This window comes from Gadus chalcogrammus, chromosome 12 (assembly GCF_026213295.1).
Source record: "Gadus chalcogrammus isolate NIFS_2021 chromosome 12, NIFS_Gcha_1.0, whole genome shotgun sequence".
Taxonomy (NCBI): domain Eukaryota; kingdom Metazoa; phylum Chordata; class Actinopteri; order Gadiformes; family Gadidae; genus Gadus; species Gadus chalcogrammus.
Window position 1 is genome coordinate 26,733,748 of NC_079423.1, and position 15,131 is coordinate 26,748,878.

General features: G+C 48.4%; 1 protein-coding gene across 1 annotated transcript; it reads right to left on the reverse strand.

The window, feature by feature from the left end:
• Window positions 1-474: 474 nt before the first annotated feature.
• Window positions 475-14,874, reverse strand: erich3 (glutamate-rich 3). The gene is made up of 15 exons (XM_056603279.1): window positions 14,696-14,874; window positions 13,935-14,028; window positions 13,493-13,618; window positions 13,055-13,126; window positions 12,529-12,657; window positions 11,125-11,292; window positions 9,691-9,891; window positions 9,025-9,205; window positions 8,011-8,197; window positions 7,250-7,503; window positions 6,957-7,100; window positions 6,164-6,619; window positions 5,248-5,382; window positions 4,654-5,048; window positions 475-4,395 (listed from the first exon to the last, which is right to left on the reverse strand). The coding sequence occupies exons 1-15, from the start codon at window positions 14,713-14,715 to the stop codon at window positions 850-852; spliced, it is 6,108 nt and encodes a 2,035-aa protein (XP_056459254.1). The 5' UTR covers window positions 14,716-14,874; the 3' UTR covers window positions 475-849.
• Window positions 14,875-15,131: the final 257 nt, after the last annotated feature.

The following is a 15,131-nucleotide window of genomic DNA, read 5'->3' on the forward strand; positions in this document are numbered from 1 at the left end:
ATGTGTAATACTAGTGTGCCTTTTTTAATTTGCAATGTTAGTGACTCTCCCAACTAGCTCTATTTGTTGGATGAATTACATATCTTATCAGGATATCATTATAGTTAACCAAAGAATTGATTTAAATATCAATTGACTCAACGCAAAGGCTTTGTGGCTAAACTTTGTGCATAAGAGATGCAATACGATACAGCCAGACACACTGTGAAATAGTGCTTCTAGCAGCCAACGGAGATGTTGAAAGTGTGTTCGGTCCAAAGCAAACTCCGGGAGTCGTAGCAATGATAAATTATTCAATGATTTGTGGGGCCTGAGTAGGACAAGTATCTCTTTACAGGGGATAGTGTGTGTGTGTGTGTGGTGTGTGTGTGTTGTGGGTGTGTGTGTGTGTGTGTGTGTGTGTGTGTGTGTGTGTGTGTTGGTGTGTGTGTGTGTGTGTGTGTGTGTGTGTGTGTGTGAGAGGGGTGGGGGGGACTATCGGATACCGCTCACAAGCTTTGCCATATTGTTTGTTCAGGACAATAAGAGAAGAGATGAGCTGTTCAACAATCACAACTCATTATCGAGCTTCTTTTGTCGCCTACTGATGGATTAAAACCGTTTGAGTTTTAATTATAAACAAACATACCAAGTGTCCTTTCAGGGCTTCCTTAGTCCTTAATAAATATTCTATTCTTGGTCATTCAACCAAATCAATTTCAGTACAAAAATATCTGCTATATTGGGGTCCTTAGGATTGTTTTGGTAGTTTCCTCATTACCATCAGATTGCCTTAAACGCTGTGCAAAATAATGAATATCTTTAAATCTAATTTTTAAAAGTGCTATACATGGTGTGTCAAGTGCGGTGTCAATAGCCACTTCCTGTCTGTGTTGTAAACTGGGGATATGAACTGCGACCAAACAGGGAGGTCTCTTCCACTCTATAGGCGCTCAACTGGTCCTTACTTACAGTGGGTTTGAAATCCTCAATCAACTGAACCTGTTTGTTCTCACTGCTCAAACTACTGCTCCTATCCAACGGTTTGGACTGGACCTGAGGTTTATTTTGACCGCCCTCGTCGACACCTTTATCGGACGTCGAGGAAGATGTGAGATTGGTTACAGCTATAAGATCGGTTACGGATGTGACTTCCGTGTTGTCTGCCTCTTTGCTTTCCACTGTTTCTTTGGTGTCGTCAAGTTGTGCCTCTGGCTGGGAGGCTTTCGGTTCCGACAGCCCTCCTGGAGCCTGATGGGCCTCATCTTCAGTGTCGTCAGGCTGAGGTACATCTTTTATCTCCTCTACCGTTGTTTGGTTTTCCTCTACCTCAGGTTCATCTTTCACTTCTTCCTTCTCTGTTGGGAGCTCAGAGTCAGGCTCGGTGGTGCTCTCAGGTTGGACAGACTCTACGTTATTGTTTTCTCCAATGTCTTCCGTCTCCATTTTGGAACTGTCACAGTGTTCAATGTTCCCCTTGGTAGAAGCATCTTTATCTCTGTCTCCTCCAGATGAGCCACTGTCGTTTTTGTGCTTCCCTAAAGTGTCCTCTCCCTTGACATCTGTCCGGTTTGACCCTTCGGTACTCTGGTCTGCCTCTGAAGTGGATGCTATGGTTTTCACTTCAGTTGGCTCCTTCAACTTCTGTTCATCTTCAGCAGGTTCTCTCTCCTCCAGGCCTTCGGAGGGATTGCTTCTCAGGTCCGACCGTGCAAGTTCAACTTTGGTATTGTCGGGAGAGTTTTTGCTATTTTTTAACAAGGGTTCTCTCTCCTTTTCGTTCTTCTCAATATTTTCCTCATTCTTCTCAGACCTGGTCATGTTTTGAGGCAGGCTTGCAGATTGCAATAGCCCATAGTCAGACGCACCGGCACTGGCATTCGATGGCAACTCTTTCATGTCATCTAGAGATTCAACAAATTTCTCAAAGTACTTTGAAGTTTGATGTAACGTCACCCAGTCTGTGACAAGATTGTCCCTGTTGTCTTTACTCTCCAAGACACCTGCAGTCACAGATTCTTTCTCATTAGTTTCATTGACCTCTAGAAGGCCAGGATCGTCCTTGCCCAACTCTCTGCTCTGTGCTGCCTGACGGACAGTAGGCTGGGCCGGGTCTGCTTCTGGTTTGAACACCACACTTTCGGCTTCCTCCGAAGGTTTGCTTCCTTCTTCTGTGTCTGCACTGTGTTCTCCACTCACAGCACTGGGCTCAACAGCGACAACAGAGTTATGATCAGTGTCTGTGTGGTTGTCGTCGGTATTCAGAATAGACTCTATGATGGATTCTACCTTTTCATCGTCTACGTTGTCTGCTGTATCCAGTACTGTAGGTCCGTCAAGGGAATCAACTTTTACGGCGTGATTCTGGTCATCCTTTTTTGTGTTCATTTCTGAACCCTTGCCCTGATTTTCATCTGGGCTTTCATCGTCAATACCTGTGTCTTTTTTGTCAGGAGGCTCCTTGGCTTCCTTGGATTCAGCAGATTCTACGACTTTAGAACCACTCTGCAGCTGTTCTTCCTCCAGTTCAGCTACTTTTGGAACTTGATAAACTCTAGGTCCCTGATCAACATTTTCCGGTAAACTTTGATTGTCTTTTTCCTCATGGTCATTAGTGCGATCCTCCTCCTTCTTCTCCTCTTCATTTGGTTCTTCTGAATGCGTAGGATCTATCTTCTCTCCTACCACAACGCGTTTGGCTTGATTGCCCTGGTCTTCAATGTTCTCCTTTGTTTCAGCAGATGTCCCCTGTCCTGCTGCTCCTGAATTTTCCGCCACGTCTTTATCTTCATTATCACCATCGGACCCGGGCATGTTGCCTTTGAGTTCTTTAGCTTCGTCCTCGGGTTGAATCCCTGTGGCCTTGTCTGCTTTGAGAGCGTCCCCAACATTTTCTGTTTCAACATTGCTTTCATCTGATGTCTTTTCAGCCTCCGTCACTGGTTCTTGATCCACAGTTGTTTCGGACAGTTTCTCAGCAGTCTCAGAGGCTTGTTTCTGGGGGTCATTCTCTTCTACTTGTTCTGCCTGTTTTACAGCTTGGTCTTCAGTAGACTGAGAACTTTCTTTGGTATCTACACTGTTTTCTATTTCAGCCACCTGTATTTCGGATCCCTCTACATCAACTTTATTTGAACTGTTTTCATCTCCTGTTTCCTCAATGTCTTTCCCTGGCTTTTCCTCTCTTTGCACATTCTCTTCATATGCAACTTCACTAGCTTTGTCATATGTTACTTCTAATGTTTCCTTTGCTTCAGCCTTTATGCCATCTTTGGTCCGTTCTGTTGCTTCCATGGCTTCAACTTTCTGCATTGATTCCTCCACTGTTTTACATTCTTCCTCCTCCTCCCTGTCGTTTCCGGTATGTTCTTTGGCCTCCAAATCACTCCCCTCTTCAACCTGCCCTGCCTCACTCTTTTCTACATTATTATCCTTGCCTTCCTCCTGCTTTTCTACATCGTCCTTTTCAACATTGTTCTGCGGTACAGACGTCAGACTTCCGCCCTCCCCTCCTGTATCATGTGTCATTCTGCCTCTTAAGCTCTCCATCTCCTCATGTGAAGCGCTCTCTTCATGTAAATCCTCCACAGGCTCGTCATGGTCTATTTTAGTCCCACTTGTTTCCACTGCTGCTGCTGTCTGTTCGGCTTGAAGCACCGCGGCGGCTCCACTCAGCTCTGATGAGCTACTTGAACTCTCTGCCGGGACTCGGGTCCCTGCCGTCTCCACGGTGGCCTCACCTGCCCCCAGTTTTCCCCTGCCAGTCACAGCTGTCTCTCCGCCGCCGATGTCAGCCGGATCGTCCGAGGGCGGGGTGTTGGTGTCCGCCGTTTGACTTGTAGCCACAGTCGAGGGCTGGGTGTTGGTGTCCACTGTTTCACTTGTAGCCGCAGTCAACAGCTCATCCGAGGGCGGGGTGTTGGTGTCCGCCGTTTGACTTGTAGCCACAGTCGAGGGCTGGGTGCTGGTGTCCACTGTTTCACTTGTAGCCGCAGTCAACAGCTCATCCGAGGGCGGGGTGTTGGTGTCCGCCGTTTGACTTGTAGCCGGCTCCTCCGATGGCGGGGTGTTGGTGTCCACCGCTTGACTTGTAGCCGGCTCCTCCTCTGAGAGCGGGGTGTTGGTGTCCGCCATTTGACTTGTAGCCGCAGTCGACGGCTCCTCCTCTGAGAGCTGGGTGTTGTTGTCCACCGTTTGACTTGTAGCCGGTTCCTCCGAGGGCTGGGGGTTCTCATCCACCGTTTCACTTGTAGCTGCAGCTGACGGCTCCTCCGCGTCTTGTTGCAGAGCGGTTTCAACATCTTTCTTTTCCTCGGGTTCTAATGCTGCCAAGTCCTCATTGGCTTCATTGTTTTTGGCCTCTGGTTGACTGTCGGCCTCCATGCCTTCTTCCTTTTTAACCTCCTCCACCTCCTCCTTCACATCCTCCACCACCTCCTTCACCTCCTCCACATCCTCCTTCGACTCCTCCACCGCATCCTCCACCTCCTTCACCTCCTCCTCCACCTCCTTCACCTCCTCCACATCGTCCTTCGACTCCTCCACCGCATCCTCCACCTCCTTCACCTCCTCCTCCACCTCCTTCACCTCCTTCACATCGTCCTTCGACTCCTCCACCGCATCCTCCACCTCCACCTCCTTCACCTCCTTCACCTCCTCCATCTCTTCCACCACCTTCTCCTCCGCAGCCTTGTCCCCGGGTTCCGCCGGTTCATCCGCTTGAGGCGTCGCTTCCTGGTTCTCCTCCTCCACCGTCTCCTCAGGCTCCTGGGGTGGAGATGCCTCCATGTCGTCCTTCTCCTCTGAGTCCTCCTTCTCTGTCTCTATCGTTTCCTCTACGGGATCTGCTTCCAATGCAGGCGTCTCTTCTTCTGCTTGCAGTTCTTCGTCCTTCTCCTCGCCGGCTTCTTCGTTAGTTTGCTTTGCTTTGAGTTCTTCCTGGTCGTCCTGCTGCTCGACTGTCTCCTCTTCAACTTCTGCGGCGTCGACGAGGCTTGCCTCACATTTGTTCTCCTCTGGCTGGGTCGGTTCTTGCGTCTCTGAGGTCTCGCAATGAATAGGAGTAGCGTCTAAAAAAACATGACGAAATGTTTGTTATAGAATGTTTGTTTTAGAATTACATTTCCTTTAATCGACAAAAATGTCATCATCCAGGAACCCAATCCTGAATATAATGGCTTTATTCAGGATGTAATTTGAGTACTATAGGAATATATTAATTGTTAATTTACTGTCAACTGTAATGGAGAACGGCATTCAGAACTTAACCTTTATTGTTTTGCTGGTTGTCTCTACCAGTAAACTCCTCGTCTTCTTCTGTGGTGGTGTCACTGAGTTCTGGTTCAGAGTGGCACTGGCCCTCCGTTAAAATGGCCTCTGCTAGCTTCTCCTGAACAGACTTGGCTGGAGTTACCCGGGGAGAGATAAGAACACTGCATGTGCAACACAATCATTCCAACAACGTTCTGCACAGCATGCACAAAGGGAAACGAAAGTCACACGTGGATAATGTTTATTTAATATTGATACATGCAAACCAAATAAAATACAAACAATCAAAGACATGCAAAAGAAGAATAACATGCAGCAAAACATAGAAAATATACGAAATACAAGCTTCATTCTGTAGCACACAACACGATTACAGGAAAATGAAATTTTCCAGATGAAATTAATATCTAAATCCTGAAATAAGAGGCCTTGGTTGGTCTCGTAGTTCTACACCTACTAACATAGGTTTGGTTTCCAACACTAGATAGTGTTACAGTTGTGTGGGGAGGTTATGTGAATCTAAAATATGTTTTGCATTAAGATATCAAGATATTGATTCATAGAGCACAATTACAACACGACACGAGAGAGCAAACAGACAGGCTTTTGCACAGTGTAATATAAATTGGAAACGTATGAGCACACAGAGCAGAATAACAGAACAAGCAGTTGAACGCCAAACACAGAAATAGAACAAATCAAGCTCAATGTTCAAAGTGTTTTTTCCACTATTAATATCAGAATCACATCCACACCAGACACATACCAGATTCATCAAACAATAGTATTTTTTTTGGCGGGAGAGAGTGGGTAATAGTGGAAAAAGCCGACACTGCAATCCAACCAGGTTCACCACAAGGCCACAAGGACTAGGCAGGCGGAACGGAGTCCGTACGACCTGCTGCTCACTCACCTCTCTCCGGCTCCGCGGGCACCCCTTCCCCTTCCCCGTCGCCTGCCACCGAAGCGGGGGTGGGGGTGTCCTCGTGTCCCTTACCCTCGCTCCCGGGGGGGACGCTGGTCTCTGACTCCTCCGGCGCCGTCTCCCCCGTGTCCCTCCCGTTACCGCCGTGGTCCTCCGCTTCCTCGGCCGCAGCGGGGGCTGCCGGTGGATCGGGTGGGGGTGATGGCGGTGATGGCGGGGACAATGATGGTACAGGGATCTCGGTGTCGGGGGTATCCGCTTCGGTCGGGGGGTCTCCGGCCGCGGGTTCGGCGGGGGGTTCCTCTCGGCGGGGCTCCGGAGGGTCAGCGTCTCCTCGGGGGTCTTCAGACTCGGCTGCGTGCCGGTGGTCCCCTTTGGGGTCTTCGTCCTCGCTCGGTCGCTCACTGCTGGAGGACCTGGAGGCTGAGCGGGACCGACTGCCCTCTGGAGAGCGGGGAGTGGTGTGAGGGAGATATTTATTACCTGCATTTTGTTTTGTGAGCTTTTTACCCTGAAGAAAAACCAATGGTGTGAAAGCTGAGGGCTTTCTTTGCGGGCTACATCTTCTTGAGGTACAAAGTTGAGCCCTTAAGTTAGAACTCGTACCCATTCACTCTTTAACAGAATAAACTTCAACTTTAACCTTTAGAAAATTCCTTGCAATATATATACGCTCAAGTTGAGTAGCACATACGTTAAATACTTTTCTCAACGTTAAGAAACTGTTTGCGGAAGAGTTATTATGTGACTGCTGACTATTGTTTTGTCCTACTTTGCTCACCATCTCCATCATCGTCTTCACTGTCTGAGGCATACTTGTCCTTCCTCTGCTGTTCTTTGTCAGTGGAGTGAGACGGAGCTTTGCTCTGTTTCGCCTTGGAGTTCTCGTCTGCCTCGTCATCTGCTTCGAAATCCTCCTCATAATCTGCAAGAACATACAAACGTGTGCTCCGTTGTTTTAGAAATGTTGTTAGCAGGGAAAGATGGCGGATTGGAAGATTGTACTTCATAAAAATGGCCTTTTGCCTATTGTCTGATGCCGACGATTCATTCAATCCCTTTCATTCATTGTACCGTCTCTGGGCTTGTCCTCATGTATGATCTCTTCCTTGATGTCCGTCTCCATGTCTTGAGGCTGAGGTGTCCGGGGGTCCGCCGTGGAGGCAGTCCTCTCCTCCTCGTCCTCCTCCACCTCCTCCCTCTCCTTCTCCTCGGCGGTCTCCTTGTGGGCGTCACTGGGACTGCTGGTCGTCTCTGTCTCCGTACCGTCCGTCACCCTCTTTGGAGGAGGGGTGGGCTTCTTGTCCAAGCCCATCGCTATGATACACCTGGACAGGGGAACACATGCCATGATGTCATCCGTGTTCCGGAGCCGGGCCGGGGCCCCAGGGGGGCCTCGTTGGGGCCCATGCCCATGCCCCCCCCCCCCCCCCCCTCCCCCCAGTATGATTGGTCACCCAGAGCGCGACTCCAACTAAAATGGCTTTTAAATAAGTAGCATCAAGCAATAATAATTTTGTAACATATTACATGCACTGCACCGCCCTGCAGAGGTCAAGGTGTTTGAAGGCCCCTCTTATTCCACCCCTACTACATTAGTTGCATTAGTCTGGACACATCACTGTTTAGGAGCTAATTCCTTATGATGCCAATACAACATTAATTTGTAAAAAAGTAAAAAAAATTAAACTCGAGCGAACATGCGAAATGCGCAAATTGGCGTGGGTGGAAAACACGTGCATAACCGGCGAGATATTTCTGTCTATTCCCGTCTTTGCGTTGCCTTTTACATGCGTTTGTGCGTTGTTGGTGGCGAATGCACCTTTGCTTCTTACTTGTAACAGGGAGACGCTCCCTCCACTCCGGTGAAGCCGAAGTGCTTTCGGCGGCCGGTCAGCCGCGAGCCCCTGCGGTGTTTGAACTCGCAGCAGGAGCTGATGCGCTCAACCTGCAGGCCGTTCAGGAAGAAGGTGAGGCTGAAGGGGAAGCCTCGGTGCCGGCGAGACACGAACTGGAACGCTTCTGAGGAGCGGCAGGAGGACATGGGGGGGAGAGGGGTCACTATGGTGGGGGGTGGGGGGGGGGCGCTCGTAGGAATAACACATAACGAGGTTCATCGATATTCTGCGATGGAATGTGTGGTTCTGCGATGGACACATTGGTACTCGTCGCAGAGTTTATCTCTATTTAGAATCCATTGACATCTACAAACGGTCATGACTGACAAGGCTGTCAGGTAAGGGTCGTCCTGACCTACCAGCTGTGATGGTATAGTGAATATATTCACTCAACAATTGTATGTGATCGATTGTTCTTCGACATTTATTTCTGTTTGGTTGTTTTGCCTTCTTTCTTTTTTCTGTAAAGCACTTTGTAACTGTTTAGAAAAGCGCTGTATGAAGATTATTATTATTATCATTATATTATTATTATATTCAGGTTATCGTGTACATTAAAGGGGACATATTATACCAACAGGTGTGAGTGTGATTAGCCATTACAAGCCGTTTTCACAAGTGGGCGTGTCCAACTAGATGCGTTCTGTATAGATCAGCCTACCAATTGGACTGTAGCAAAAGTTGCTTATCTATCTGTCATACTTCTAGGTGGACTCGCTCACCTGTAACGGCAAATCACACACCTGGTGGTATAATACGTCACCTTTAAGGCGATTGACACTGACCCACACATGTACACACACGCACCCTTGCACACCTACACACACACACACACACACACACACACACACACACACACACACACACACACACACACACACACACACACACACACACACACACACACACACACACACACACACACACACACACACACAGTGTCCTCCTCACCCCCCTCTTGGAGCCGGCCCTTGTACACACAGAGGTTCTCCCCCCCGCAGTGCTGCTGGAAGACCTTGACCTCGTCCCTCAGGTCCCCCAGGTCCCGGGACAGGTGCACCGTCTTGCCGCAGTACACCATGTTCACGCCCACTCTGCTCTGGTGCACCGAGCCGCGCAGCATCGGCGGCTCCTGGGGAAGGGGGAGGAAGGAGGACCCCTCACGTCAACATTACATACATACACCTGCTACTCATTGTGCAATAGTCTAGTCCAATAGCATTCACATGAACCACATCATATGAGAGAGAGAGAGAGAGAGAGAGAGAGAGAGAGAGAGAGAGAGAGAGAGAGAGAGAGAGAGAGAGAGAGAGAGAGAGAGAGAGAGAGAGAGAGAGAGAGAGAGAGAGAGAGAGAGAGAGAGAGAGAGAGAGAGAGAGACGTGCGCGTGGGTTTGTGTGTGTGCGCACACAATCACACACACACACACACACACAAACAAGCATACGCACACTCATGTCTGAGGCGTGCATTTGCTGGGGCCAGGGAAGTAGGGAAGTGTTGCAACTATTAGATAGCCTTTCCTCCCGACTGCGGAACTAGAGAAGCCAGCCAATTAACCTTTCAGAGAGAGAGAGAGAGAGAGAGAGAGAGAGAGAGAGATCACAGGTGGCTGACCTCATTGGCGTCGCTGGTGGTGGTGGAGCGTAGCCGACGCCCCCTAACGGTTCCGTTGGAGGTGACCCTCGTCCCCCGGTCTCTCCTCTTGGTGGTGGGGGGCACGGGGGTCACGAAGTTGTTGATGACCGGGAGGCAGTAGGGGGAGACGCCCTGGCAGAGCTCTGCGGTGATGCCGCGCTTCAGTGGGTTCCTGTCGTCCTGGAGGGGGTCATGTGACATGCTTAAAAAACACACGAGCTACGGATGGAGAGACGCACACAGATGGATTCATTTCTGTTCAGCCACAGGCGTAACTTTGCCTCTCCTTGTTATAAAACAACGTGCATCCAAACAACTTCAGCTCATGCAACCTCCCATGTCAGTGTTGCTTTACGAATACTATAGCATATCGGATTATCTGAAAAAATAAATAAGTGTTGTCTTGTAGGCTATAGACTGATTGTCCTGGCTTGCATCCATTCAATATTGTAATGTTATAGGCCTAACTGGCTAGTGAGAAATTTTTGTTCGGTAATGCGCGACAATCGCAAGATGGGAACCCCCACCCGAATATATTGATGGGTATTTCGCACTGGGTGTAAGTCAAGGCATGACAATATGATAACATGAAGCTATAATACCATCAGTGGGGTAAGGTGTGGGGTGCATGCTGTCGGGGCCATCCCTTTATTGGTTTTATTTTTATTTATTTATTTATATTTATTTTTATATATATTTTACCGTACTCATTTTTTATTTTACTTATTTTATTGTATGACAGTGTTTCTATGTGAAGCACTCTGAGTTTGCCTCGTGTATGAAAAGTGCAATATTAATAAAGTTGCCTTGCCTAATGGGTGAAACTTCTAATGGCAAAAAAACACAATAGTTGTAGAAAATAACCTATTTAATGTATGGACACACCAGTCTCCTCTCTAGCAGAGTGCCCAGAATACTGTTTCACAGAGCCTTTTAACACATTTTCAAAGAAGAGCCTGCAGCAGAGAGATTCTTCATAACAATGCACACAAACACTTACACACGCCTGTGTCCACATTGTTGTGTGTGTAAGAGGGTTGTTTGCATATCTGTGTGTGCGTGTGTGTGTGTATGGGAGTATATGTGAGTGTGTGAGTATGTGTGTTTGACGTGTGCAAGTGTGTGTGTGTGTGTGTGTGTGTGTGTGTGTGTGTGTGTGTGTGTGAGCATATCCAGGTGTCTGAGCGTGTGAGTACATGTGTGTTTGACGTGTGTGTGTGCGTGTGTGTGTGTGTGTGTGTGTGTGTGTGCGTGTGTGTGTGCGTGTGTGTGTGTGTGTGAGCATATCCAGGTGTCTGAGCGTGTGAGTACATGTGTGTTTGACGTGTGTGTGTGTGTGCGTGTGTGTGTGCGTGCGCGTGTGTGTGTGTGTGTCTGAGCATATCCAGGTGTCTGAGTGTGTGTGTGCCTCACCGGGTTGGTGCCGTCCAGCGGCTGCTGCTGGCGGTGGTCTGCGGAGACGCGGTGCCTGCGGGGGGGCCGGCGCCGCAGCGAGGCGGCGGTGCCGCTGCAGGTGATGGGCTGCAGGCGGGCCGGCCGCAGCACGGTCTCCGGGGCCGTGTGCGGACGAGAGGAGCCCGGCTGCACAGAGAGCCAGGTCAACGTCACAGCTCATCTCTGCTCTGGCACCGCAGTGGGGGAACAAGCTCCCTTCCGGTACTTGTAATGCTAATGCTAATGCTAATGATGCTTATCGTTCTAACACGGATGATACTAATAATGCTAACAATGATACTATAAGTTCAGTTTAAGAAGATAGGTGCATCTTTTATTATTTCAAACAAAACATTTCTGCTTCAGTATCCACAAGGGCCGGTGTTTTTATATGTATAATTGGATTTAGACGATATCTAATGAACAGATATGATTGACTCAGGCCAAAAGAAAGTCTGTACAGGAGTATGAAGCTTCTCTCCAGGCAGCGGCTCATAGACTAAATGTCATACAGTCACCAGATCCTGAACAAGCCCTAACGTGCCGTGGGTTTGAACTGGCTGACGGATACGAGATGAGAGAGGGGATTTAGAGCGGGTAAACAGCTCTGTATCAGCACCAGGTTCAACCACACTCAGACACCCACGACCTCACTGTTTGCTCTCCTCAGACACCGAGGAAACTGTTAAGCAGTTCACGCTTCGACAGCTACGACAAAATGCACTTAATCTCAGGACTTCCCTTTAAAAACGCCCCCGGGAGCTCAGAGCAAACACGCAGAGTGGCGGAGCTCAGCAGCACGCACCAGATCATCTGTACCTTTAGCCAGAACACCTCTTAAGCCTGATGGATACTACTACCATGCCCTGTCACTCTGACTGACTGTGTGTTTAACCCAGAACTGTATATCATACAGACAACACCACACACCGCAGGGGCCAACTCAGGTATCGCTGGAAAGTCTAGCCCAAAGGTTCTGTGTTTGAACCCCTACGTCAGCAATACCAGATTTTATTACCCGATAATTCTAGCCGCAGTCTACCTGTAGGCCTCCCTACAGCTCCCTACATGCTCGATAATGACACGTATCTTATGCAAGTCAACTTGGATAGAAAGCGTCCTACATGACGAAATAGTAACTAGAAAGATTGATGCGTGTCACAGTAAAGAACAGTGATCCCCTGTTGTTGATGCTAAACTATCCTTTCTATTAATAATTATTGATTGCATTTATATTGTATAGCGCTGTTCAAGGTACCCTAAGCGCTTTACATAGAGAGTAAGTGTGTGTATGTGTGTGTGGTGGGGGGTTATTATCCACCACCAATACTTCCCTAAGGTCCTTCACCCTGTGTGAGTGCAGAAGGGGGAGGGAGGACTCACAGACTCGCTGGACTCTGAGGGCTCTCCCTCTGGCACAGAGTGCTGTGTGCGGACCCCCCTGGGGCCGGTCGGGGGCCGGGGGGACAGGATCTGGATCAGGTCCTCCTCGTACCTCTTGGAGCGCTCCACCTGTGGGAGAAGGACGGCGGAAGTCCTGGTGGTGCGGAAGGATCGTGCGTTTCTTTGGCTGGTGTACGGGGGCCGTTACGAAGACCAGGCAGTCTTTAAATTGAAGATGATATACATGACAATATAGGGTAACATAGGGTATTTAACATTAGATTTTTGTTGTTTATATGGTTGCGTTATTTATTTGGTCAGTGGATCAGAAGTCTGAGACCTATTGAGGATTCTCAGCCAATTCCATACATGGCATTGACACATTTAACAATATTGGAAGAAATGTACACGCGTTAGACGTCTCAAAACAAAAAACGAATATAACACGACGGATCTCGTTAGGGTGTATATGAGGAGCCGGCACTTAATTCAGCCAATCAGCAGTCTCCGAGCGTCGCTAATGTACCTTCATCTTATGCACTCTTTCCCTCCGAGCAAACTCCTCCAGCCTCCGTTTGATGTCTATTTGATGGACGCGCTACATGGGAAGTACACAGGACAGCATTTGCATAATTAATCATGCAAGGATGTCCGCAGATAAGACGGTGGGGCCTTGATGGGCGGTGGTGGTGGTGGTGGTGGTGGTGACGGTGTTGCTGTGTCGGTGGTGCAGTGGCGTGGGTTGGTTGTCGGCGTGGTTTGGGTGGTGGCATTGGCGGCGGTGGTGGGGGTGTGATGTTGGTTGAGGTGTCCGCAGTGTCGGTGGTGTGGGTGGTGGTGCTGTGATGTCGGTGGTGGTGGTGATGGTGTCGGGGGTGGGTTGTGGGTGGTGCTGGTGGAAGTGATGGCGGTGTTTGTGCAGCTTGTGGTTGTGATGGTGGTGATGGGGTGGGCCCCTTCCTACCTCCATGTCCAGGACCTTGTGGAATATGGCTTGGGCCAGGCATTCTCTCACGTGCTTCTGGTGCACTCTATGCATCAGCCTGTTCCTGTACTCTTTGTCCGGGACGATCCGCCCGCTCCTGGTGATCTGAAGGGTGGGCTCCATGATGTGAGCAACGACGTGCAGGCTGGGCGATGAAGCTAATGACTTGGATACAAGTGTCTGCTATGTGGACGACTGGTGAAATAATTGACTTTTTCTGTCATAACACATGATTAATTGCATAGTCAAAATCGATGTAATATATAAGTCACAATAGTTAAGTCACCAATTCCAAATACTAGTTTGTATGCAGGGAAACATCAGAGCAGTATAAATCACTTCGTAGCCAAGAGTTCTCAGTGTGTGTATACATTTTCTTGTTACATCACTGTGTGGTTATTGTCGTTTTAAAGTACCATACCAGACCAACTCTTTGCAGGTGTCTCCTTATCCGAGTGTTGCTGAAATACCCAGCGAGATGCTTGTCTGTCAGACTATTGTAGGCTGATATCAGTCTGTGTAAGGACGTCCAACATGTGAAACAGAAAACACCTTTAAACTCTTTGCAATCATGTAAGCAAACGTTCACTAGTTAAGGAATCCATGACAATGTCTTGTTGTTTGCTTGGTTACCCACCTCATTAACAAATGGTGTTGGAGCTACGACTTGCCTATTCTAGTTGGTCGAGGGGCGCTTTTTTTTCCAATACAGATTTAATTTCCTCAAGCATTTGTGAGAGGGGACACAAGATCGGACAACTGAGGGGTCCATTACCGGTATCCGATTACCCACAAGAGTTAGTGGGGGGGATGCATATCCCACTTAACCCAGTAGCCCTGTTGTGCCCCTGTCCGGTGCACCAGACGCTATATTCTCCCTGACAGGGTCAACAGCGCGTGTCCAAGAGCTGGTTAGCTCAATATCATCCCTCATCCTTCTGATGTCATATTATTCAGACAATGTCGGTCTTAATTAAACTTACACTTCAGTTCAGTGAAATATATTTTTAAGGGTAGAATATCATTCAATGAACTTAGTCCCAACAATAACTTGTAACACAGAAAGTTATTCGAAACAGACCTGTATCTATAGGCTTATATAAGGTAATTGTTTAACGAGACATGGCTATGTTAAATAAATGACTAACTCCCCATAGCCCTAATAAAATCAATTGCACCTACCCGGGGTTGAGATGACTCATGATTTCAGCCTGTTTCCTCTTGAATGAATAAATCCGGGTGGTTCGAGGCTAGAGACGGAGATGAGACCCTTGCACCGAGAGGAGAGCGGCCGTGTGGCGGTCCGGAGGCGGTGTTAGGTGTACCAGTTGTTTAAGAGAAGCAGCACTTGCATTACTTCTGTCAAGCGGAACCGACATGGCCGTTGCTATGGGAGGTCACATGACAATACTTCCCTGCAGGTTGGTTTACACCAACAAGGCCACCGGGCTGCAAAGTTTATCATCGGCTCTTTTCCCATGGCCCAATGTGGTCTAATTAGGTATGTATTATTTGTTGTTTTCATTGTCCATAAAAAACGAATATCCAAAGATGATCTAGTTAAGCCCGTAGACTTCATGTGACAAAAACTCGAAATATATGATAACAGCTTGAATGC